The sequence below is a fragment of the Dipodomys spectabilis genome, unplaced genomic scaffold (assembly GCF_019054845.1).
Source record: "Dipodomys spectabilis isolate Male_0828 unplaced genomic scaffold, ASM1905484v1 ptg000140l, whole genome shotgun sequence".
Taxonomy (NCBI): domain Eukaryota; kingdom Metazoa; phylum Chordata; class Mammalia; order Rodentia; family Heteromyidae; genus Dipodomys; species Dipodomys spectabilis.
This window is the reverse complement of record NW_024870817.1, coordinates 27567268-27593647: the sequence shown is the minus strand read 5'-3', so window position 1 is coordinate 27593647 and position 26380 is coordinate 27567268. Positions and strand designations below refer to the sequence as shown.

The 26380-nt window shown below is 40.3% G+C and overlaps 1 protein-coding gene across 1 annotated transcript in view; it reads right to left on the bottom strand.

Moving 5' to 3' along the window:
- The window catches only part of Bdp1 (B double prime 1, subunit of RNA polymerase III transcription initiation factor IIIB), a 108807-nt gene that overhangs the window by 52435 nt on the left and 29992 nt on the right, over nt 1-26380 (bottom strand). The window contains 11 exon segments of the mRNA XM_042690896.1: nt 1169-1338; nt 4203-4425; nt 6441-6646; nt 8414-9500; nt 10389-10522; nt 12877-13072; nt 14816-14907; nt 17094-17241; nt 19516-19674; nt 23564-23705; nt 25723-26001. Of these exon segments, the coding sequence (XP_042546830.1) occupies nt 1169-1338; nt 4203-4425; nt 6441-6646; nt 8414-9500; nt 10389-10522; nt 12877-13072; nt 14816-14907; nt 17094-17241; nt 19516-19674; nt 23564-23705; nt 25723-26001 (2836 nt within the window).

Sequence of the window (26380 nt, the reverse complement as noted above, 5' to 3'; positions counted from 1 at the left end):
TTTGCCTAACATGTGAGTCTTTGGGTTTCACCCCTAGAACTGCAAAAAGGGGAAGAAAGGGAAAGGGAAAAGGAAAGGAAGGAAGGGAGGGAGGGAGGAAGGGAGGGAGGGAGGGAGGGAGGGAGGGAGGGAGGGAGGAAGGGAAGGAGGAAGGGAGGAAGGGAAGGAGGGGGGAGGGGGAGGGGGAAGGAGGGAGGGGGAGGGAGAGAGGAAAGGAAAGGAAAGAAAAGGAAAAAGTTGCTTCAATTCTTAAAATAGCAATAAATATATATGATGCTCCTAACATAGTCAAATTTATAGAAATAGAAAAGAGAATAGTGGGGGTTGCCAGAAAATGGAAAAAGGGGGTAATGGAACTTAGTGTATAATGGATAGAGTTTCAATTTGGAGAAATTAAAAGTTTTTCTGGAGATGATAAGTGCTATGATTGCTCTCATCATGTGAACAGATGTGACTATGAATAGACCAAAGTAATTCAATTGGCAAACTTTATATTAGATATATTTTATCAATTTTTAAAGTAATGAATATACAGCAAATACACAGATCTATCTAGATAGATCTATCTTCATATAGGTATAGACGTATCTATATATCTATGTATATATACTGCTTGAGTGTATTGTGGTCTATAAATCTTAAAATTGTTGACATTAAACAAAAACCACAAAGCACTGAAAGTGCTTAATTTAGTGTGATTTTCTATCTTAGGTACACCAATAAATAATAAAAGAAGTATTCTTTTTTTTTTTGGTGGGGGGGTCCGGTCGTGGGGCCTGAACTCTGGGCCTGGGTGCTGTCCCTCAGCTCTTCAGCTCAAGGCTAGCGCTCTACCACTTGAGGCACAGCGCCACTTCCGGCTTTTTTCTTTTTGCTTATGTGGTGCTGAGGAATCAAATCCAGGGGCTCAGGCATGCAAGGCAAGCGCTCTACCACTGAGCTACCTTCCCAGCCCCAAGAAGTATTCTTTTTATCAACTTTTAAAATATACTAACGTATTTTTTTTTAATCTCCAATGAACCAAAAACCCATTGTGTCTCAACTGGTAGAGCACCAGCCTTTAAGACCCTTAGCACCAAGACCCTTAGTTCAAACCCTAATATGGGAGCCAAAAGATAAATTTCAAGTCTTTCTTATTTTAGATTGTCAGGGAAGTATCACTGTTTACCCCATAAAGATAACTAATTCATTTTCCTGGGTTTGTGTTAACTGAGATTCCTCTTTAGTTTCACAAGAATTTGAAGGTGAAGGATCCTTTCCGGTCTCTGTACATGACACTATTTCAGCCTCCTCCTCCTGAACTGACTTATCTTTTTCTCTTGGTGTTGTTAGAGAATCCTAGAGACAAAAAAGCAAAAATAAAAACATCATCCAGGGTGGGTACACATATTGGAAAATAATAGCTGTCACATATATATAATTTCTAAAAATTCAACTTCTACAAATTCATCTCACAGAAACAGCCAAAGAAGTAGGTAGATATATATAAGCAAAGGTATTTATGAGAGCAATTAAAGAATTCTCCAAAGACATATCAGTAAATCAGTAAAGGACTAAAAAGCCTGCCCAAAAAGAAAAGAAAACCCACACACTGGAAATAAGACAAAACTACTATAGGAAAACTAAATAAATTTTAATTTCTTTCTTTTTTTTTTTGGTCAGTTGTGGGCCTAAACTCTGGGCCTGGGCACTGTCCCTCAGCTCTTCATTCCAGCTTTTTCTGCTTATGTGGTGCTGAAGAATCGAACCCAGGGCCTCAAGCATGCAAGGCAAGCACTCTACCACTGAGCCACCTTCCCAGCCCTTAATTTCTTTACACTGAAACAGTACTCATCCTTTCGGAGGTGGAGAAAAGCAAGGGATAGTTCTCTCACTATATTGCCCAGGCTGGCATCTATCTTACAACTCTCCTTTTACAGTCTCTTGAGTAGCCAGGCCTACAGGCACTGGTACAACAGAGGCAAAGAAATGGAGGGACAAAGCGTAAACAAATGCAGCAGTGGTACTTAGTGGATACTATGTGGAAAATTAATTATTCAACTTGTAGGTAGGGACAGGAGGGAAAAACTGGGAGACAGCAAGGGAAGGAGTGACACTCTCCAAAAAGAAATGTACTCAGGCTAGGAATGTGGCTTAATGGTAGAGTGCTTGCCTAGCACGCATGAAGCCCCTAGGTTTGATTCTTCAGAACAGAGCCAGAAGAAGCAATGTGGCTCAAGTGTTAAGAGTGACAGTCTTAAGCAAAAGAAGCTCAGGGACAATACCCAGGCCCTGAATTCAAGCCCTAGGACTGGCAAAAAAAAAAAAAAAGTACTCTTTACCTGATTTATGTAACTGTAAAATCTTTGTATATCACCTTAAAATTAAGAATTTTTTAGAAGAAAAACCTATTGCACAGTGCTGATCCAAGATTTTCATAGCTAGGTACCAATGGCTCACACTTTTAATCCTAGCTATATTGGAGCCCTAAGAACAGAAGGATTATGGTTCAAAGCCAGCCTGAGCAGAGAAGCTCCAAGAGATTCTATCTTCAAAATAATCAGCAGAAAGCTGGACTGGAGGTATGGATCAAGTGGCAGAACATAGCTGAGCAAGCTAGCTTAGCAAGTGTGAGGATGTGATCTTAAACAATAGTAGTACCAGGAAGGGAAAAAAATGTGTTAAATAGAAAAATCAGAAGGCATGGAATGATTTTTTTGGTTTTTTGGCTAGTCCTGGGGCTTGGACTCAGGGCCTGGGCACTGTCCCTGGTTTCTTCAGTTCAAGGCTAGCACTATGCCACTTGAGTCACAGCCACTTCCAGCTTTTTCGGTGTGTGGTACGAAGCAATTGAATCCAGAGCTTCATGCATGCTAGACAAGGATTCAACCATTAAACTACATTTCCAGCCTTGGAATGATATATATTTTTTTTTGGGGGGGGGGGGGTCCGGTTATGGGGCCTGAACTCTGGGCCTGGGCACTATCCCTCAGCTCTTCAGCTCAAGGCGCTCTACCACTTGAGCCACAGCTCCACTTCTGGCTTTTTTCTTTTTGCTTATGTGCTGCTGAGGAATCAAACACAGGGCCTCATGCATGCAAGGCAAGTGTTCTACCACTGAGCCACCTTCCCAGCCCCCAATATATTATTTTTTTTTAATTAAAATCCCCACACAATATTTTATTTTATAAATAAGTGTTTACACAGAGTCTAGGTGTATATTCAAAAAGGGAGAATGAGCTGGGAGCCTAGGTGTATATTCAAAAAGGGAGAGTGAGCTGGGAGCCAGTGGCTCACGCCTGTAATCCTAGCTACTCAGGAAGCTGCGATTTGAGAATAGCGGTTCAAAGCCAGACAAAGCAGGAAAGTCTGTGACACTCTAATCTCCAATTAGCTACCTGAAAAGTGGCGCTGTGGCTCGAAGTAGTAGAATGCTAGCCTTGAGCTAAAGAACTCAGGGACAACACCCAGGCCCTGAGTTCAAGCCGATGAGGAAAAAAAATTTTAATGCATAAATATGAATTTGATGTATATTAATAACTAAACCTAGTTCTAAAAATCACATCATATGCATAAAACTCAATTTCTGATAATTAGCATTTCATTTCAAAGTTTCTGGTGTTGTATCAATTATGAGCCAAGTTAATAAAATAAATATCTGCTTTAATTTTCAAACATTTAATTTTTTATTTTACCTTCAAACTAGAATGGAATAATTACTATGAAGCAACTAGGCACATCAACCGGCTGTGACTACACAGTCAGACATTCAAACACAGCCCAGACTTCCTAAATAATCTTTGTTTTTTTTTGGGGGGGGGGGGGTCTGGTCATGAGGCCTGAACTCTGGGCCTGGGCGCTGTCCCTCAGCTCTTCAGCTCAAGGCTAGCGCCCTACCACTTGAGCCACAGTGCCACTTCCGGCTTTTTTCTTTATGTGGTGCTGAGGAATCGAACCCAGGGCCTCAGGCATGCAAGGCAAGCACTCTGCCACTGAGCCACCTTCCCAGCCCCCAAAATAATCTTTCCACAATACAACACACTACATACTTGCATATCCAAGATTTTTAAATAAACTACATTAATGTTGTGGTATATTGTTAATGTAGTTTCTGTAAGCACATGATCAGTATCAAACACAGTAAACATTATAGGAACCTAGAAAATTTTACTAACCATAGTGACACAAAAACCCAAAACATTCCACTTTAAGTTATCACTCACATGTTGAAAAGAGAGAATATTAGTTGGCTCAACGTCTTGCTGTACCACAACAGTCTTTATTTCATGTGTTTCTGACTTCTTTGCAGACAAATATTTTTCTGAGTCTGTAGTCTCTTTCTTTAAAGATGCTCTTACCAAGTTTGGTTTTGGTCTTTTGAATCGACTTCTCACAATTGGTACTGGTTTACTTTCAACTGGCTTCTGTTCTTGAGGAAGAGATTTGCTTTTGGAACAAGGATTATAAAACTTTAGGATGAACTGAAACGTTGGAATTTAGGATAATCTTAAGAGATTTGTAATGGGGGAAGGAGGGAAATAGGGGCAATAATGTGCTTGAGACTTTGCTCTTGCTAGATAAGCAGTTAACCACTTCAACCACATTCCCAGTACTTCAACTCTGAGATTACAAAAGCAAAATGGTTTCATGCTTTTTCTTTTTTTTTTTAATTTAATTTAATTTTTTTTTCTTTTTGTGAACATACTCTACAGAGGGGTTACAATTACATGGGCAGGATGGTTTCATGCTTTTGCCCAAGGTGATCTCAGCTAGTAATTCTCATTCTTCACTGGGATATAAATCAAACTGGAAGTATGGCTCCAGTAGTAAAGTATCTGTCTAGAAACTGCAGATTTTGAGACAAATTCCCAGTACTAACAAAATTAAGAAAAAGAAAATACTGCTGTGTTTGATGGTCCCCTAAAAACCATGAGTGGTTAACCAGGTGGCAGTGTAGCTACTCAGGAAGCTGAGGTCTAAGGATCATGGTTGAAAGCCAGCCCAGGCAGTAAAGTCCGTGACCCTATTATCTCCAATTAATCACACAAAAAGCCAGAAGTGCTGAGGTGGCTCAAGTGGTACAAAGCTAGCCTTGAGCACAAAAAGACTCAGGGATAGCACCCAGGTGCTGAGTTCAAGCCCCAGGACCAGCAAAACATAAAAAAAAATGTGAGTGGTATAAACAGAACTACATTGACAATTTTTGCATAAAGAAAACACTAGTCTAGGGTCCGGCACCAGTGGTTCATGTCTGTAATCCTAGTTACTCAGGAGGCTGAAATCTTAAGTTCCATGTCTGAAACCAGCCAGGGCAGGAAAGTTTATATCCAATAACTTACTAAAAAGCCAGAAGTAGAACTCTGGCTCAAGTGGTAGAGTACTAGGCCTTAAACAAAAGCAACTCAGGGACAGTGCCCAGGCACTGAGTTCAGGCCCAAGGACCAGGACAAGAAAGAAAAAAGGGAAGGAAGGGAGGAGGGAAGAAGGAAGGAAGAAACTGGGGGGAGCGAGGAAGGAAGGGAGGGAGGGAAGAAGGAAGGAAGGAAGGAAGGAAGGAAGGAAGGAAGGAAGGAAGGAAGGAAGGAAGGAAGGAAGGAAGGAAGGAAAGAAGGAAGAAATTGTGGGGGAGAGGAAGGGAGGGAGGTGGCGGAGGAGGAGGAGGACGGAGGGAGGGAGGGAAGGAGGGAGGGAAAGAGAAAACACCAGTCTGTAAACTCCATGTGGACTTATGACTGTGTATCACATGTAACTTTGTAGCTGTTAGTCTCATTACCAACTGCCAGAATAACCTCAATCCTCTCTCCTGGTATACCCAAAATATCTTAAAATTTCTAATACTACCGGGCAAACATGATTTATGTAATGTATACATGGAGTTTGTTTGCTTGTTTGTTTGTTTTGGGGGGGGATCCGGTCGTGGGGCCTGAACTCTGGGCCTGGGCGCTGTCCCTCAGCTCTTCAGCTCAAGGCTAGCACTCTACCACTTGAGCCACAGCACCACTTCCGGCTTTTTTATTTTTGCTAATATGGTACTGAGGGATCAAACCCAGGGCCTCAGGCATGCAAGGCAAGCGCTCTACCACTGAGCCACCTTCCCAGCCCCTATGTGGACTTTTAATATTGGACTTTTTAATGTTGGGTCATTAATTATACCAAATTTACCATATATAAGATTCTAATAATAGGAGAAATGTTTTATGCATACACAGAGTTTCTGTCAGTCTTCACATACTTTCTGTAACTTTCAAACTGTTATAAAATAAATGCTTATTGGGGAGTTTTTTGTTAAGTGTACACACACACACACACACACACACACACACACACACACACACACACACACACACACACACACACACACACACACACACACACACACACACACACACACACACACACACACACACACACACACACACACACACACACACACACACACACACACACACACCAACTTGTACCTTAAGTTACTCGCTGACAAGTGTTCTGCATTATCTGTAGGTTGTACCACCTGATCTGCATTATCTGTAGGTTGTACAACCTGATCTGCTTCACAAAGCCCAGAACTCTGTGAAAAAGTCTTCAAATGATTTGACACTTCCTTTTCAGAACTTTCTTTCTCTTTTGTAGATGTACACATCACCGAGGCTGCTTCAGTTCTAATGTTCTAAAGCAAAAACCAAAGTAAAGCTAAATATATACAACTTTCATAAACATTTCAAACAAAAGCCTACAATTTTCTAGACACAATTCTTTAAAAAGTTAAGCTTGTTTTTTTTAACTTTCAAGTAAGATTGACTACAAATGTTAAAACATAGAACTCTAGAATATCTTCCATTTATATTGTATTTTATAATTACTCCAAACTATAAATGCCATTATATCTTTTTAAAAAAACTTTAAAAATTAGAAAAATAGTCCTAAAAAATGTTTCAAGTGGGACTGAAACAGTGGCTCAGTGGTAGAGTGCTTGCCTCATATGCATGAGGCCCTGGGTTCGATTCCTCAGCACCACATAAGCAGAAAAGGCCAGAAGTGGCGCTGTGGCTCAAGTGGTACAGCGCTAGCTGTTTCAAGTGTATGAACTTAAATAAGGGAACTGTCAAGAAAAAGGAATTGTTATTAAGTGAAGAGAATGTTAGTAAGAAAAGAAATAAAGAAAAAGAAATAACCATGGCCAAGAGAAATAATTCCAGCTTCATAAAGTTAGTACATATCTAGTCCAATTTTATGTATTTCTTTAACCAACACCAAATTGCCATGAGAAATAGTACCTATTTAAGTTTCTGTTTGCTTTGTTTTTAAAGAAAACAAATTAAAGGTGGCTTACACCTATAATACTAGCTATTCAGGAGGTTGAGATCTGAAGATTACAATTCAAAGAAAGACCAGGCAAACAAATCAATGACACACTTATTTCCAATTAACCAGCAAAAAGCTAGAAGCAGAGGTGTAGATCAAGTGGGAGAACACCAGTTCTGAGTGAAAAAAAAGCCAAGCAAGTGCTCAAGATCTCGAGTTTAAGTCCGAATACGGGTGTGTGCATACGTGTGTACACATACACAAATGTTGTTAACAATCCTGAAACACAAAATTCAGGCTAAAAGAAGACTTTAGGCTTTCAGAGACTTTAAGTGCTATTGAATTTAAGGGCAATAATCATGAAATAATGTGAAGTTATTTTGGCAACTTTTCTCTGAAAAAGTATTCCAAAAAAAAAGGTTTTTTTTTTTGCCAGTACTGGGGCTTGAACTCAGGGCCTTGGCTCTGTCCCTGAGCTTCAATGTGTTCAAAACTAGAGTTCTACCACTTGAGATACAACACTTCTGGTTTTTTCTGAGTAGTTTAGTGAAGATAAGAGTGTCACAGACTTTCCTGACCAGGCTAGCCTCAAACAGTGACCTCAGATCTCAGCCTCCTAAGTAGTTAGCATTAACTAGTGTGAGCCACCAGCTTCACAATGAATTTATTTATGTACTTATTTATGTATTTATTTAGTCAGCCACGGGGCTTGAACTCGGGGCCTAGGCATTGTCCCTGAGGTTCTTTTGTTCAATGATAGCACTCTACCACTTGAGCCATAATACCGCAGCTAGCTTTTTCTGTTTATGTGGTACTTAGGTATCAAACCCAGGGCTTCATGCATGCTAGGCAAGTACTCTACCACTAAACTACATTCCCAAGCCTCAAAAATGTTTAAAGAAGGGCTGGGAAGGTGGCTCAGTGGTAGAGTGCTTGCCTTGCATGCATGAGGCCCTGGGTTCGATTCCTCAGCACCACATAAACAGAAAAAGACGGAAATGGTGCTGTGGCTCAAGCGGTAGAGCGCGCTCACCTTGAGCTGAAGAGCTGAGGGACAGCGCCCAGACACAAAGTTCAGGTCCATGACTGGCATAAAAAAAAAAAAATGTTTAAAGAAGAGAAAAATACATACTTCCATATCACATGAAGGCATAGGGCTGCAGTCACTACTACTGCTCTGCAATACATTTGTCTCATTTTGTTTTGAAGTACCAGATTCCTCTGCTGCATTTTCCTTTGGAGAAATGTCTATATTTCCATCTTCTTCCAAGTCTGCCATTACTTCTTTAGTAATATTGATCCCTTCAGAAATTTCTCTTCCTGTGTCTTTGAAATCTGCCTCAGTTTCCTCAATGGCAGTCAACCTTCCTGATACTATCTCCATCAGGGAAATGTCTTCTTTTCCAGTTTCATTGAAATCAATTTCCCTTTTTCCAGTAACATTAGCCTCCTCTAATACCTTTACTCCTTGGGATGATTCTCCTCCGATTTCTTTCAAATATATTTTCATTTCATCTATAGTTTTGGCCTCCTCTTGGGCCTTTAGCAATGCAGAACTTTCTCTTCCCTCAGTTTCTTCTAAATCTCTTTTGTTAGTAGTAACAATCATTTCTGATGTTCTCTCTTTTCCAGTTTCTTTCAAACTCATCTCCATCTCAATTACAGGCTTGTCTACATCAGGGCCACTTTCTTGTGGAACTATTTCCTTTCCACTTTCTTCCAAATTTGTGTCATTTTCCTCAGTGGTATCAATCAACTCAGGTATTGTCTCCTTTGAAGAAACCTCTTTTCTAGCTGATCTCAAAGCAGTCTCTGTTTCTACAGTGATATCAATCATTCCCTGTACTGTCTCTTTTGGGGAAATCTCTCTTTCAATTCCTTTCAAATCTGTCTCCATTTCCCCAGTGATATCAGTCATTTCTGGAATGATCTCACTGGGAGAGATGTCACTTCTTCCAGTTGCTTTTAAATCTGAGTCCAATTCCTTAGTACTAGCAGTTGTACTTGGTACCTTCTCCCCAGGTGAAGTATCTAGTCTTACAGTTTCTCTCGAAGTTGCTGTTAGTTCTTGAGAGACAAGAATTTCTTCTGGCACCTCTCCTTTTGAGGAAATTTCTCTTTTTCCATTTCTTCTTCCTATATTTGGCTTTGGCTTCTGAAATAGAGTCCTTTGAATTGAGACTTGTTTGAGTACATTTGTTTCATTATCCTCTGGAATGCTTATGGGGGGATAAAAAAGAAATCTTAAATTAGACTGAAAGTTGAGAGGATGGGTGAGAAATAACTATGGAAACACAAGAAGTCCTAAAACTACAAACTATTAAAGCCAGTCATGGTGTTGCACACCTGTAATCTCAGCATTCAAGACACTGAAGCAGGAGGATATTTAAGGCCAGTGTAAGCTGCACAAGGAGACTCTAACTATGAATAAATGTATCAATGGAAGGGAAGGAGGGAGGAAGAAAGGGAAGTTAAAGCAAAACAGTGATGAAGAAAGTTATCTCAGGAGGCTGAGGTCTAGATATAAAGGTTCAAGGTTTGAAGCCAATTAAGGCAGAAATATTGATTCGATTATTTTGGCCAGTTAACCACCAAAAAGCCAGAAGTACAACTGTGGCTCAAGTGGTAGAGCATTAGCCTTAAATGAAAGGGCTAAGGAACAGAGCTCAGGTCCTGAATTCAGAACTAGCCAAAAAGAAAGAATGAATTCAGAACAGAAAGGAAGGGAGGGAGGGAGGGAGGGAGGGAAAGAGGGGAGAGAGGGAGGAGAGGAAGGAGAGGAAAGGGAGGAAGGGGAGGGGAGGGAAGAAGGGGAGGGAAGGGAGAAAAAGGAAAAAAACAAAAATGAGGGCCACAAAACTCTATATAAAACTTTAAAATTAGGGGATGGGAATATAGCTTAGTGGTAGAGTGCTTTCCTACCATGCAAGAAGCCCTGAGTTTGATTCCTCAGTACCACATAAACAGAAAAAGCCAGAAGTGGCGCTGTGACTCAAGTGGTAGACCAAAAGAAGCTCAGGGACAGTGCCCAGGCCCTAAGTTCAAGCCTCAGGACTTGCTAAAAAAAAAAAAAAGTTAAAATTACATGACCAATAAGTAATGCTTACCTTAGATATTGATTAAGATCTTTGGACTCATCTGGCTGTACATTTTGAAAAGGACTATTAGTCTTCTCTGATTCTGATATGGTATCTTCACACTGGAAGTTTTTACAGGTCTGATCTGTTGTTTGTGGAGTAATCTTAACACCAAACAAAAATGTTAGTGTTTTAGATTTACCATAAGAACAATGGGTATTGTTTAAGGGGCATGATCCTTGCCTGAGCGAAGGCCTAAGTTCAATTCTCACAGAATACAAAAAACAAAAGCAAATTTACAACAAAACAAGTAAATTTGAAAAACTTCAATGAAAATTGTTACTTAGCTAACCCTAGTTGTGCACTACTTGGAGTAAGAGATCAAGAGAATAAATGTGACAATTTAAAAAATGAGATCTGGGCTGGGAATGTGGCTCAGTGGTATTCCTATCATGCATGAAGCCCTGGGTTCCACTCCTAAGTACCACATAAATTGAAAAAGCTGGAAGTGGCACTGTGGCTCAAGTGATACAGTGCTAGCCTTGAGCCTTGAGAGCAGAGAGACTCAGGCCCAGAGCCCAGGCCTTGAGTTCAAGCCCCAGGACTGGCGAAAAGAAAAACAAGTGAGATCTCCTGTCAACAAGAATGCTAGACATAGCAGCCCATGTCTGTAATCCTATCTCTGCAGGAGAAGTAAATGGATTATGATTGAATTGCAGCACAGGGTAAAAAAAGCAAGATCCTCACCAATAAAAAGACATGGTAGAACCACTACGCAGCAAACTAAAAGAATAAAATTCAAATCCTAGTAGGGGGAAAGCAATGGAGGGGGTAACAATGTTCAAGAGGAAGTGTACTCATAACCTCACTCATGTAACTGTAACCCTCTGTATAGTAGCTTTACAATTAAAAAAAAAAAAAATTTAAAAAAAAAAAAAAAAAAAAATTTGGGGCTGGGAAGGTGGCTCAGTGGTAGAGTGCTTGCCTTGCATGCCTGAGGCCCTGGGTTCAATTCCTCAGCACCACATAAGAAAAAAGCCGGAAGTGGCGCTGTGGCTCAAGTGGTAGAGAGCTAGCCTTGAGCTGAAGAGCTAAGGGACAGCGCCCAGGCCCAGAGTTCAGGACCCAAAAAAAAAAAAAAAAAACTTTTAAAAATTTAATTGGATATAATAAAAAATTAAAGGTTTGAAGTTCATAATTATAAAATGATATCCAAAAAATGCTTTCTAAAGTTTCTGTTTTTGCCTTTCCCTTTAGGTATGTAAGAAAACTCTCCAAGGCACCAACTATACTCAAAGTCTCCACCTCCACTGTTCTCCAACCAACCACAAAGCAATGTTTCAGTCTCATGTGTTTCAGTCTCATCCTCAGAATTACACCATGGTTCATCTTTCCAAATTCTTCTAATTGTTATAATTATATTATAAATCATAGGAATTAAACCATGAAGAAATACTAGTAAAGCCATGAAGAAATACTAGTAAAGCCGGGCGCTGGTGGCTCACACCTGTAATCCTAGCTACTCAGGAGGCTGAGATCTGAGGATCGCGGTTCAAAGCCAGCTCGGGCAGGAGAGACCGTGAGACTCCTATCTCCAATAAACCACCAGAAACCCCACGACAGACAAAAAAAAAAAAGGGGGGCTGGGAAGGTGGCTCAGTGGTAGAGTGCTTGCCTTGCATGCATGAGGCCCTGGGTTCGATTCCTCAGCACCACATAAGCAGGAAAAAAAAAAAAAAAAGAAATACTAATAAGCTGAGGATGTAGCATAGTGGTAAAGTACTTGCCTAGGATATGCAAAGCCTTGAATTCAACTCCCATTCACCACAAACAGAAAACCAAAGCAAAATTCATAATCTTATCCTTAGAATTATGCTTTAGTGGGAAGCTTTTTTTTTTTTTTTGGGTCCGGTCGTGGGGCCTGAACTCTGGGCCTGGGTGCTGTCCCTCAGCTCTTCAGCTCAAGGCTAGTGCTCTACCACTTGAGCCACAGCGCCACTTCCGGCTTTTTTCTTTTTGCTTATGTGGTGCTGAGGAATCGAACCCAGGGCCTCAGGCATGTGAGGCAAGTGCTCTACCACTGAGCCACCTTCCCAGCCCTAGTGGGAAGCTTTTAACTTTTTAAATTTAAGACAAACAGTAATAAGTCACATAATTACCTATCTCCATTTGTAAATTGGTGGTAGTGACTCAGTAATAAAGTACTTCCCTAGAATGTGTAAGTTTGGCTGGGTGCCTGTGGCTCACACCTATAATCCTAGCTACTCAGGAAGCTGAGATCTAAGTAAGGATCACGGTTCAAAGCCAGGGCAGGAAACTCTGTGAGACTCTTATCTCCAATAAACCACTAGAAAACCCCACTAGAAAACTTTAAAATAAGCAAAGCTGCTAAGAGATATTGACCACAAATATAGTATGTTAGCACAAGTTATATAGCAATGATGTTTTTAAAAGGTTAAGAGGCTTATGGTAAACCTTATTTATTTAGCAAAATGTGGAATAGAATCAAAGTACTTACATCTCTATCAACACAAGATTCATTCCCATTCTTCTCTATATTGTCCCCAATTTTTTCCTGTGGTGTGATCATTTCTTTTCTTTCTGAAACTTTCCCTACATTTGGCTTTGGTCGTTGTAATCGCCCCCGCATTGGTCGTACAGGTTTGCAAGCCTTTGGCTGATTATCTTCCTGCAGACAAGTTTTTTCACTCAAACTAGAACCACAAAGAGAAAAAAAAAATCAGTGCTTAATCAAACTTACCAAAGTTGCTTCTCTTTCAGTATTTCCTTCTCCCTGGTTTTATGAATAAGTAAACCAGGAAGAATATAAGATAATTCTCAAAAGAGCTTAAGAACATCTTCAAAAATACTCACAGACAGATATGGTACTATTTAGAGGAGACAGAATTCTGAAACTTAAGTATTTGTTGTTGTTGTTGTTTTTGTCAGTCATGGGGCTTGATCTCTGGACTTGGGTGGTGTCCCTGAGCTCTTCAGCACAAGGTGAGCACTCTACTGCTTGAGCCACACTGTCACTTCTGGTTTTCTAATGGTTTATTGGAGGTAAGAGTCTCAAAGAGTTTCCTATCCAGACTTGGCTTTGAACCGTGATCCTCAGATCTCAGCTAGGATTATAGGCATGAGCTACCAGCTCCCGGCTTCAACTAAAATATTTGTATGCCAGGTAAATACAGTGACTGACACCAGTAAGTCTAGCTAATAGGAGGTAAAGAATGAATGGCAAGTTCATTATTAAAGGCCAGCCCAGGAATAATATTCATAAAACTCTATTCTAACTGGAAATAAAAAGCCTATTGTGGTAATAGGTGCCACATGGGAAGCATAAATAGGAAGATCCCATTCTAAACTAGCATAGGCATAAATGAAATATTCTATCTGAAAAATCATAAAAGTAAAAAGGGCTAGGGGCATTGCTAAAATGGTAGAGGACCTACCTAGCAAGCACATGGCCCTGAATTCAAACCCCAGCACTAAAAAAAAATTTAAGTGAATTTCATTGCAAAATTAGTAGAAATCTTGTTTGATAAGCACATGATAGTATTATTCCTCATTCATTCATTCAGGATATTATTGTATACTTCAGAGAATTAGTTAAAACTTATAAAAAGCACTTCATTAACTAGCCCAAAAATCTACTATCAAGCCAGGTGACAGTGGCTCACAGCTGTAATCCTAGCTTCTCAGGTGGCTGAGATCTGAGAATCACAGTTCAAAGCCAGCCCAGGCAGAAATCTTATCTCCAATAAACCAATAAACCACCCAGAAAACCAGAAGTGGCCGCTGTGGCTCAAAGTGGTAGAGCGCTCCCTTCGAGCTGAAGAACACCAGGATCCGCACAAAAAGAAAAAAAGAAAAGAATTATGGGGCTGGGAAGATGACTCAGTGAAAGAAAAAAAGAAAAGAATTATGGGGCTGGGAAGATGACTCAGTGGTAGAGCTTGCCTTGCATGCATGAGGTCCTCGATTCGATTCCTCAGCACCACATAAGCAGAAAAAGGTGGAAGTGGGGTTGAGGCTCAAGTGGTACAGGGCTAGTCTACAGCTGAAGAGCTGAGGGACAGCACCCAGGCCCAGAGTTCAGGCCGTACAACCGACAAAAAAAAATATATAAAAGTTGGCCGGATGCCGGTGGCTCACCCCTGTAATTTTAGCTACTCAGGAAGCTGAGATCTGAGGATCGCCGTTCAAAGCCAAAGCCAAAGCCAGCCGGGGCAGCAAAGTTCGTGAGACTCTTATCGCCAATAAATCACTCAGAAAACCAGAAGTGGTACTGTGGCTCAAGTGGTAGCCTTGAGCTGAAGAGCTCAGGGGCAGTACCCAGGCCCAGAGTTCAAGCCCCATAACCGACAATCAATCAATCAATAAATGTGAAAAAGAAAGAATATGATAGTCATTCCTATAAGTTACTCCTTTTACACTACTTCCCAAGTACTTACGTAGATACAGTGTCAGCTTCTGAGTCCTCTCTTCTTGTACTCTCTAATTCTGAACTGTCAATTACATTCCTCTTCTCCTTTTCCATGGAATCCTATGAATTTAATTTTTCATACTTTAATCTACTTTCCATAAAAAGTAGATAAAAAAACCACAAAGATAGGATAAATGTGAAAAGAGTGATTACATCTGAATAATAAAAACAACTTTTGTTTTCATTTGTAGGTGAATGTATTTCTTTTGTCATAATGAAACATAACTTGTAATATTAATGTATATAAATAAAAAACCGGGGCTGGGAAGATGGCTCAGTGGTAGAGTGCTTGCCTTGCATGCCTGAGGCCCTGGGTGCGATTCCTCAGCACCACATAAGCAAAAAAGAAAAAAGCCGGAAGTGGCGGTGTGGCTCAAGTGGTAGAGTGCTAGCCTTGAGCTGAAGAGCTGAGGGACAGCACCCAGGCCCAGAGTTCAGGCCCCACAACTGGACCCAAAAAAAAAAATAAAATAAAATAAAATAAGTAAATAAATAAAAACCCAATGAAATCTGTATTTCTAAATAACAAAATTGCAAATAATTTCTTTTCATCCTTGCAATGATCTTAATTTTCAAATTGCTAGAATAAATTATAAGATTAATATAAGTACAGTTTTAAAGAAATGAAAATGAAGTTAGGTCTCAGGAGGCTGAGATTTGTGGCTCAAGGTTCAAAATCAGCCCAGGCAGAAAGTCTTTGAGATTTTTATCTCCCAAGTAACCACCAGAAAACAGGAAGTAGTGTTGTGGCTCAAAGTGGTAGAGTGCTAGACTTGGGCAAGAGTACAGGGACAGAGCCCAAGCCCTGAGTTCAAGCCCACAACTGGGAGAGGAGGGGAGGGGAGGGGAGGGGAAGTGAGGGGAGGGGAGGGGAGGGGAAGTGAGGGGAGGGGAGGAAGGGAAGGGAGAAAGAAAAGAAAGAAAGAAAGAAAGAAAGAAAGAAAGAAAGAAAGAAAGAAAGAAAGAAAGAAAGAAAGAAAGAAAGAAAGAAAGAAAGAAAGAAAGAAAGAAAGAAAGAAAAAGAGCTGACACTGATGGTTCACAACTATAATCCTATTCAAGAACCTAAAAAAATCTGAGGATTGTGGTTTGAAGCCAGCCTCTCTAGTAACCACCAAAAAGCCAGAAGTGGAGCTGTGGCTCAAGTGGCAGAGAGCTAACCTTCAGCAAGAAAAGCTCAGGAATAGTGCCCACAAACTGAGTTTAAACACATGAGTAACACAAGAAAAAAAAGAATGTTAAAGGCTGAGAATGTGGCTCAGTAGTAGAAGCACTTGATTAGTAATAAGCTTAAGGCCTTGGCTTCAATTCTCAGAACCATAAAAACAAAAGCCAAAAATAAAATTATGATAAAGATATTTCACATGAGAGAAAACAAATGATCATTTTTAAAGTTACTTACAATTAGAAGAATGTAATTCTAAGAAGAATAAACAATACATTTATTTAATGCCAATAGAATCTTTCCTTCTGGATAAAACCATAGAAATATTTAAAATATGGGACTGGGAAGGTAGCTCAGTGTAGAGTGCTTGCCTTGCATGCATGAGACTCTGGGTTAGATTCCTCAGCACCACATAAGCAGAAAAAGCCAGAAGTGGTGCTGTGGCTCAAGTGATAGAGTGTTAGCCTTGAGCTGAAGAGCTGAGGGACAGTACTCAGGCCCAGAGTTCAAGCCCCAGGACCAGCCAAAAAGAAAGAAAGATATATTTAAAATAGCCAAAATTGATGGTACAAACATATAATCCCAGGATTCAGGGAGGACAAGAAAAGTACAAGCATAAATGTGACATTATAGAGGTTGTGTTAATAACTTAATGTGTAGCTACTTTAAGAAATATTTGGGAGGCTGGGAAGGTGGCTCAGTGGTAGAGTGCTTGCCTTGCATGCATGAGCCCCTGGGTTCAATTCCTCAGCACCTCATCAGCAGAAAAAGCCAGAAGTGGCACTGTGGCTCAAGTGGTAGAGCACTAGCCTTGAGCTGAAGAGGTGAGGGACAATGCCCCAGGCTGAGTTTAGGCCCTATAACCAACAAAACAAAAAAATGGAACAACCATTTTATATGAAGGAAATAAACTTATAAACACTGAGAATCTTTGAAATAATACAACTAGTAAAATAAGAAACAACGTTTAATGCCTTACCTTTTTGCATTCATTTTAATATCAGTTAAGAGCAGTTGGTAAATATTACCTACTTAGGAATAAATTTTATAATTTTAATATCCATAAAATATCTTACCATACCTTTTCAACTGAATTGTCTGACTGTGAACTCTTGCTCTCAGCATCTGTTTTGCCTAATTTTTTCCCAATTGCCCTGGACAGATTAGGTTTAGGTCGCTGGTGACGAACTCTCAACAATGGTTTGATATTTTCTGCTTGATCAATTTCCCTAAGAAAAGTCAATACTATTTAAATTGAGAACAATATACATTCATATACAAATAAAACTATAAATACTGAGGGACTGAGGATATAGCTCAAAAGTAGAGCACTTTGCAAAAGGCCATGGGTTCCATTTCAACAATGAGATGTACAAGACGTTAAGTCGAAAAACAAACTTTACACCTTTGGTGGGGGGGACGGGGGGCGGGGGGGGGGGGGTGGGAGGAGGAGAGGATATGAAGGGATGGGAAGAGGAAACAAAGGAGGAGGCTACAATGCTTGATAAGAAATGTGCTCATGCCGGGCGCTGGTGGCTCTCGCCTGTAATCCTAGCTACTCAGGAGGCTGAGATCTGAGGATTGTGGTTCAAAGCCAGCCCGGGCAGGAGAGGCCGTGAGACTCCTATCTCCAATAAACCACCAGAAAACCGGAAGTGGCGCTGTAGCTCAAGTGGTAGAGCGCTCGCCTTGAGCTGAAGAGCTGAGGGAAAGCGCCCAGGCCCAGAGTTCAAGCCCCACGGCCGACAAAAAAAAAAAAAAAAAAAAAGAAATGTGCTCATTATCTTACCCAGGTAATTGTAATCCCTCTGTACAGTATTTTCACAATAAAAAAAAAAGGCCATGGGTTCAATACTCAGCACCACCAAAAAATAACAATAATAACCCTTTCAGAATCTTGAAAAAATATTTAAAAGCTTCCTCATTATAATACCAAAGAAAACCGAAAGATCAGACTAGATGGAGTCTAAATTGTTCTTATAAATGGCTATCACAGAATTAGAGGCATGGCTCAAGTGGTAGGATGCCTGCCAATAAGTATCAGAAAGTGTCAATACCGAGTTCAAGTCCCAGCCACAAAAAAAATAATAATTTCTCACTAAAAACTACAAAGGAGGGTTGGGAAAGGTGGCTCAGTGGTAGAGTGCTTGCCTAGCATGCATGAGGCCCTGGGTTCAATTCATCAGCACCACTCAAGCAGAAAAGGCCAGAATGGTGTTGTGGCTCAAGTGGTAGAACGCTAGCCATGAGCTGAAGAGCTGAGGGACAGCACCCAGGCCAAGAGTTCAAGCACCATGCCCAACAAAGAAAAAAACACTACCCAGGTGTTGGAGGTGTGAACTCTAGGAATTCACACACAATGAAACCAAAGGAGTATATTCTTTTTTTTTTTGTCGGTCGTGGGGCTTGAACTCTGAGCCTGGGCATTGTCCCTTAGCTCTTCAGCTCAAGGCGAGCGCTCTACCACTTGAGCTACAGCGCCACTTCCAGTTTTCTGGTGGTTTATTGGACATAGGAGTCTCACGGTCTCTCCTGTCTGGGCTGGCTTTGAACCTTGATCCTCAGATCTCAGCCTCCTGAGTAGCTAGGATTACAGGCGTGAGCCACCAGCGCCCGGCTCAAAGGAGTATATTCTTAGGGGAGGAATACAAAGGTGAAATGCCTATGTGCCTCTAATCATATAAAGTAATATTTATCTAAATGAATTCTAGCAAATGGAAACAAGAGGTTTTATCTTTATTGGGTTTTTTTGTTTTGTTTTGTTTTTGTCGGTCGGTCGTAAGGCCTGAACTCTGGGCATGGGCTCTGTCCCTCAGCTTTTCAGCTCAAGGAGATTGATCTACCCACCTGCGCTACAGTACCACTTCCAGTTCTCTGGTGGTTAATTGGAGATCAGAGTCTCACCCCCTTTCCTGCCTGGCTGGTTCGAACCAGATCATAGCTAAGATTACAGGCATGAACCATAGGTGCCAGGCTCTTTTCTTTTTGTCTTATTTGTTTATCTGTCTTAGGGATGGTAAGGGGAGGGAGGGTCACAAACCTGAAGGACAAAGGGTGAACAAATGCAGTAGTGGTACTCACTACACACTATGTTGAAAATGTACTATACAATGGTGGGTGAGGATGGGAGAGGAAAACTGGGAGACAGTAAGGGAAGGGGTGAGACTGTCCAAAAAGAAATATATATTACCTGACTTACCTAACTGTAACTATTTGTACATCATAACTTTATGACAACTTAAAAATTGTTATTTTTAAATAACAGGAGTGGATCAGTTGGTAGTGCACTAGCCAATGAGCGAAAGCATCAGATACCAAGTTCAAGTCCTGGTCTAGGACCTCAAAAAGAAAAACACTACCCAAAGTTGAGGGTGTAGCTCAATACAACACTTGCCTAATATGTACAACACTTGGATTTGATCCATATCATCACAAAACAGGAGAGTTGGGAAAATGTTTAAGAACAAATACTTGAAATAAATCTTATGATGTAAAATACTTACACTGATTTTTTCTCTAAGTCAACATGTTTTCCTTCTGTACAACTACTGTCAGAATTATTCACTTCATAAAATGCTACATCTCCAACTTCTGATGGGGGTAAATCTGAAGTGCTTGATTCTGAAGACTTAGAAGCTATTGGCATGGTATCTGGTTGATTACTAAGGAAAGGAAATTAAATTATATTATCACAGCGGACTGAATTCCAAGTAACACGTTTTTGTTTTATGTTTTTTTGTCGGTCATGGGGCTTGAACTCAGGGCCTGAGCGCTGTTCCTCAGCTGTTCAGTTCAAGGCTAGTGCTAGACCACTTGAGCCACAGCGCCTCTTACTAACACATGTTTTTATACTATTTTAAAAGATTTTAAGGGCCAAGTGACCATGGCTCATACTTGTAATCCTAGCTACTCAGGAGGCTCAGACCTAAGGACCATGGCTTAAAGTCAGTCTAGACAAATCCAAGAAACTGTTATCTACAATGAGCAAAAATGCTAAAGGTAAAAAAGCTAAGGGAGAACATAAGGTCTTGAGTTCAAACCACAATACCAGTGTACGCACATCAGCACACACAAATATACATACAAAAGGTCATATAAAGTACAATTCATACAAGTACAAGTTGAAACCAGGAATAACTATATCATGAAATGTAAATTTTTTAAGTGATGGCCATATACTATCACTGTTTCAACACACAGATCTAGTCATAGTTTCTTTGCTCATTTCTTTCTTCTAGTCTTTCTTTCTGTCTTTTAACAGTATCAGAAGATCTCCATGTATATTTTTTGGTTAGATGAGGTACCAAAACTATACTATAGGAAAAGAACAGTGTCTTCAACAAATGGTACTGGAAAAACTTAATATCATACAAGAAAAAATTTAACCCTTTATTTTATATCACACAAAAAAATCAACTAAAATGATTAAAGATTTACATGTAAAATGTGAAGTGATAAAATCTATGAAATCTTGGAACTAGGAAGGTAGTTCAGTGGTAGAGTGCTTGCCTTGCATGCATGAGAGCCTGGGTTCTATTCCTCACCACCATATAAGCAGAAAAAGCTGGAAGTGGTTCTGTGGCACAAATGATAGAGCACTAGGCCTTGAGCAAAGAGCTGAGAGACAGTGCCCAGGCCCAGAGTTCAAGCCCCACAACTGACAAAAAAGAAAGAAAGAAACAGGAAGGAAGGAAGGAAGGAAGGAAGGAAGGAAGGAAGGAAGGAAGGAAGGAAGGAAGGAAGGAAGGAAGGAAGGAAGGAAGGAAGGAAGAAAATCTTTAAAATCTCTACAACGGGCTGGGAAGGTGGCTCAGTGGTAGAGTGCTTGCCTTGCATGCATGAGGCCCTGGGTTCAATTCCTCAGTACCACATAAGCAGAAAAAGTAGTGGCGCTGTGGCTCAAGTGGTAGAGCGCTATCCTTGATCTGAAAAGCTGAAGGACAGCGCCCAGGCCCAGAGTTCAGGCCCCACAACTGACAAAAATAAATAAATAAAATAAAATAAAATCTCTACAAGAAGCCAAGACCCAGTGGATCATGCCTGTAATCCTATCTACTCAAGAAGCTGAGATCTAAAGAAAAAGGTTTGGTTTTCTTTCCGTGTTTTTTTTTTTGGGGGGGGGGAGGGCCTTTGGAGGAGTTGGTTTGTTTTTTTGGGGGGGTCAATCGTGTGCCCTGAACTCTGGGCCTGGGTGATGTCCTTGAGCTCTTCAGCTCAAGGCTAGCGCTCTACCACTTGAGTCACAGCACCACTTCCGGCTTTTTCAGCTTATGTGGTGCTGAGGAATCAAACCCAGGGCGTCATGCATGCAAAGCAAGCACTCTACCACTGAACCACCTTCTCAGCCCCTAGAGTTTTTTTGGGGTTTTTTTTTGTTTTTTTGTTTTGTTTTGCCAGTCCTGGGGCTTGAACTCAGGGGCTGGGCTCTGTCCCTGAGCTTCTTTTGCTCAAGGCTAGCATTCTACCACTTCAGCACAGCACCACTTCTGGCTTTTTCTGTTTATGTGGTACTGAGGAATAGAACCCAGGGCTTCTAGGCAAGTGTTCTACCATGAAGCCACATTCTCAGCCCTGAGGATAAAGGTCTGAAGTTAGCCCCAACAAATAACTCCAGAATCATATTTCCAATTAACCACCAACACATCAGAAGTGGAGGTATGGCTTCAGTGATAGAGTGCTATCCTTGAGCAAAAAGCCAAGGGAGATTGTGAGGCTCTGAGTTCAAGCCCCAGAACCAGCACAAAAAAAAAATAAATTGATGGGGCTGGGAAGGTGGCTCAGTGGTAGAGCGCTTGCCTTGCATGCCTGAGGCCCTGGGTTCGATTCCTTAGCACCACATAAGCAAAAAGAAAAAAAAAGCCGGAAGTGGCGCTGTGGCTCAAGTGGTAGAGCGCTAGCCTTGAGCTGAAGAGCTGAGGGACAGCACCCAGGCCCAGAGTTCAGGCCCCACAACCGGACCCAAACACACACCAAAAAAAAAAAAAAAAATGGGAGGATATGGAAAATTAAAACTCTTATAAAACTCTAGGCGAGAATGAAGAATGGTTTATCAACTATTGAAAATAGTATGGCAGTTTCTCAAAATAAAAGAATAGTTGAGTGCTAGTGGCACACAGCTACTCAGAAGGCTGAAATATAAGAACCTTAGTCCAAAGACAGCCCACAGGTAAATCAGAGGTATGTGTGTATATGCTGTTCCTGGGTTTTGAACTCATGGCCAAAAGACTATGGGTATGTATAGAGCTGTGTAGGCGTGTGGGGATGTTGTGTTGGTAGGTATGTGTAGTAGGCATGTGTGTTAGTTGTCCCTTCACTCCATTGTCAGCTATTTTTATGCTTTATTGGGCATAAGAGTCTTAGGCTTTCTTGTCTAGGCAGGCTTCGAACCACAATCCTCAGATCTCAGCCTCCTGAATAACTACGATTACAAGTGTGAATCACTATTGCCCAGTTGAGACTCTTATCTCCAATCAAAACCAAAAATCCAGAAGCAGAATTGTAGCTTAAGTGGCAGACTATTAGTCTTGAGTGAAAAAAGTTAAGCAAGAGCAAGACCCAGCACCAAAATATGTACATAAATAAGTAAATATATAATCTAGCAATCCCACTTCTAGGTATTTTCCAAAAGAATTGAAATCAGGATCTCAAAAGGTATTTAAATTCTTGTGTTCAGTACAACATACCACATAATAGAAAAGAGATGGAAATCCAAATATCCATTAACTGACAAACAGATGAAGAGAATGCAATACATATATGCAATACAATGCTATTCAACCAGGAAAGGACTAAGTCTGCTGGTGCTTTAACTCAAAGATAAAGCATTTGCCTAAGGATGATACTATTCAAAGGAAGTGTTCTCATTACCTGATTTATACAACTGTAATCCCTCTGTACATCCTTTATAATAACAACAAAGTAAATTTAAAAACATAAACATACTAATTAAAAGTTACATTGGCAAAATAAACATCAAAAAAGAGAACCAGTAGGATACAGTAGCAAACATTTGTAATTCCAGAACTCTAGAAACTAAGGTAAGATTTCGAGGCCAAACTTGGTTATATAGCAAGACTTTGTCTCAAAAGATTTTTTTTAAAAATTGTTTAAAGTACAATACAAGGCCGGGCACCTCACACCTGTAATCCTAGCTACTCAGAGGCTGAGATCAGAGGATCACGGTTCAAAACCACCCCAGGCAGGAAAGTCCATGAGACTCTTATCTCTAGTTACTCATCAGAAAGCCAGAAGTGGTATTGTGGCTCAAGTGGCACCTGCCTGGAGCTGAAGAGCTCAGGGACAGTGCCCAGGCCCACAGTTTAAGCCCTATGACCAAGAAAAAAAAAACAACAAATTACAATACACAGTACAGTATACAATGATAAAAGGCAATTTTAACAAAACACAATATTAGGTATATATGAACCAGAGCTTCAACATAAATTAAACAAAACCAAAAAAACTAAAAGAAGAAACACAAATCTACTATTGACAGCCTTTCTCAGTAACGAGTAAAAGATGTAGATAAAGCCAATAAAGACCTACAAATACCTTGGTGAAAGGATGGGGTCAGTTCTCTTCTCAACTTTTTCTTTAGGTGCTAACCCCACAATGTCATCCACGCTTTCCCGACAGGAAAGCTGCTGCGCACTGCATCCTTCACTTGTCTCAGGACACAAAACCTGACTGCCACCTAAGAATGTAAATTGTATGTTAGTCTACAAAAGAAAAGAAAATGCACTTTTTTTTCCTTTTGGTGGTATTAGAGTCTGAACTTAATGCTTCATAAGTATTAGGCAGGCATTCAATTGCTTGAGCCACACCTCCAAGATAATATACTTTTATAAAGCAGAAGGAATTTACATTTAACATTTACATTTCTTACAAAATATTGATCCATTCAACATTCAAGTTCTAATTCATAAGCCATACATCTGATTTAGAGCACAGCAAAACTCTAAACCTCCTGTACATTTCAAAAATCAGTCCTGTTTCCTCTAAATTTTCAGCAAATTCTTTTTCTTTATTTTTATTTTGTTTTGTTTTTCTGAGAAAAAGTCTACCTATGTCGCCCAGGTTGGCCTCCAATTGGAGATCTTCCTACCTTAGCTCCCCAAGTACTAAAATTATATGAGTGTTACCAAACTGAGCTACAACTTTCCTTTTACTTAATTTTTAAGTGGTTAAATTGATTTGGTTCATATTACTGGTTAAATTGATTTGGTTTCCCAGCCCAACACATTATCTCATTTAATGGGCCAGTACTCCTTTTTTTTTTCCATTTGGTGGCACTGGGAGCTGAACTCAGGGTCTTGTGCTTGCTAGACAAGCACCCTACAACTTGAGCTACACCCCTAGTCCCAATTATCCCATTTAATAATCAAAGTAATCCTACTAAAAGGTACTACTATTATTAACCTCCTCATATACAATAATCATCTGAGTATAAAGATCTTAAGTGAGGGGCTGGGAATGTGCCTTAGTGGTAGAGTACTTGCATGAAGCCCTGGGTTCAATTCCTCAGTACCACATAAATACACAAAGCTGGAAATAGTACGGTAGCTCAAGTGGTAGTGGCTAGCCTTGAGCAAAAAAGATGCTCAGGGGGCTGGGAAGGTGGCTCAGTGGTAGAGCGCTTGCCTTGCATGCTCAAGGCCCTGGGTTCAATTCCTCAGCACCACATAAGCAAAAAGAAAAAGCCAGAAGTGGCGCTGTGGCTCAAGTGGTAGAGTGCCAGCCTTGAGCTGAAGAGCTGAGGGCCAGCGCCCAGGCCCAGAGTTCAGGTCCCACAACCGGACCCCCCCCCCCCCGCCCTAAAAAAAAAAGATGCTCAGGGACAGTGCCTAGGCCGAGTTCAAGCCCCAGGACTGGCCAAAAAAAAAGAAAAGAAAAAGATTTTAAGTAACTTACCCAATGAAAGTCACTTACTATTTGTAAGTCAGATACAATTTGACTTACCTTAAAGAAAGAACTCAGACATAGTCATCTGTCTGATTTCTAAGTTCTGATTTGTAAATCATTAAATTATCCTGCATTATGAGTTATATAATAAAAGTCATAAAATAGTAAATACTGTTATGTATACATATCACTACTTCAATTAACAGGACATAGTGATTTATTAAAACATATAGATGGGGGGCTGGGAAGGTGGCTCAGTGGTAGAGTGCTAGCCTTAAGCAAAAGAAGCTCAGGGACAGTGCCCAGGCCCTCAGTTCAAGCCCCAGTACTGGCAAAAAATAAAAAAATTTAAAAGAAAGAAAAACCTAAGGGGCTGGGAAGATGGCTCAGTGGTAGAGCGCTTGCCTTGCATGCCTGAGGCCCTGGGTTCGATTCCTCAGCACCACATAAGCAAAAAGAAAAAAGCCGGAAGTGGCGTTGTGGCTCAAGTGGTAGAGCACTAGCCTTGAGCTGAAGAGCTGAGGGACAGCGCCCAGGCCCAGAGTTCAGGCCCCATGACCGGACCCAAAAAAAAAAAAAAAGAAAAAGAAAAACCTAATAATACATGTCAGAAGTATACTTCAAAGAAAAATCTAACAACTTTTGTTCTTTTAATAAATTCTTTCATTACTCTAAAATAAAATTATTTAATAATGTTATTTGTACATGTTACTAATTGTTACAATATATAACTATGGTATACACCCTATTACTGTGCATGTCTGTCTCCTCAAGTAAATGTAGCCTTTTAGAATGTATAATCAACTTACTCTTGTTTACTTCACTTTCAGATGGACTTGTATGAACTGTGACATTTCCTAAAAGGTTTTCTACTTGCTGTTCATTAGTCTCATCTTGATTCTTCCTTTTCCTTTTCTTTTGATTTTGGTCTTGTTCTAATACAACTTGTTCTGAATCCTGTCCTGATGAAATCAGAGATTCTTCTTCAACTGTCTGAGCATCCTTCAGAGATCTTTCTGTATCAGAAATTTTAGTACTCACAGATTCATCTGGCTCATCATTCACTCCTACATTAGTAACTTTTTTCACTGGAAACAAAAGAATTACGCATAAATATATGAACAACTTATAAAAAATATTTTAGTTTGCTTTGTTTTGTATGTTTTTCTTGTGCCAGTACTAATGCTTGAACTCAGGAGCCTGGGCACTGTCCTTAGCTTTTTCACTTATAGATGGCATTCATTACTGGAGTCACAACTCTACTTCTGGCTTTTTTTGGAGATAAGTCTCATGGACCTTTCTGCTCAGCAGGTTCCAAACTGAAATTCTCAGATTTCAGCTTCCTGAGTAACTAGGATAACAGTGTGAGCCACAGGCACCTGGCCAGAAAAAATCCTGAAAGAGAAAAAGATATGTATTCAAGGGTGTCCTCTGTAATAATATTTGTATTAAAAAAATTGAAGAGAG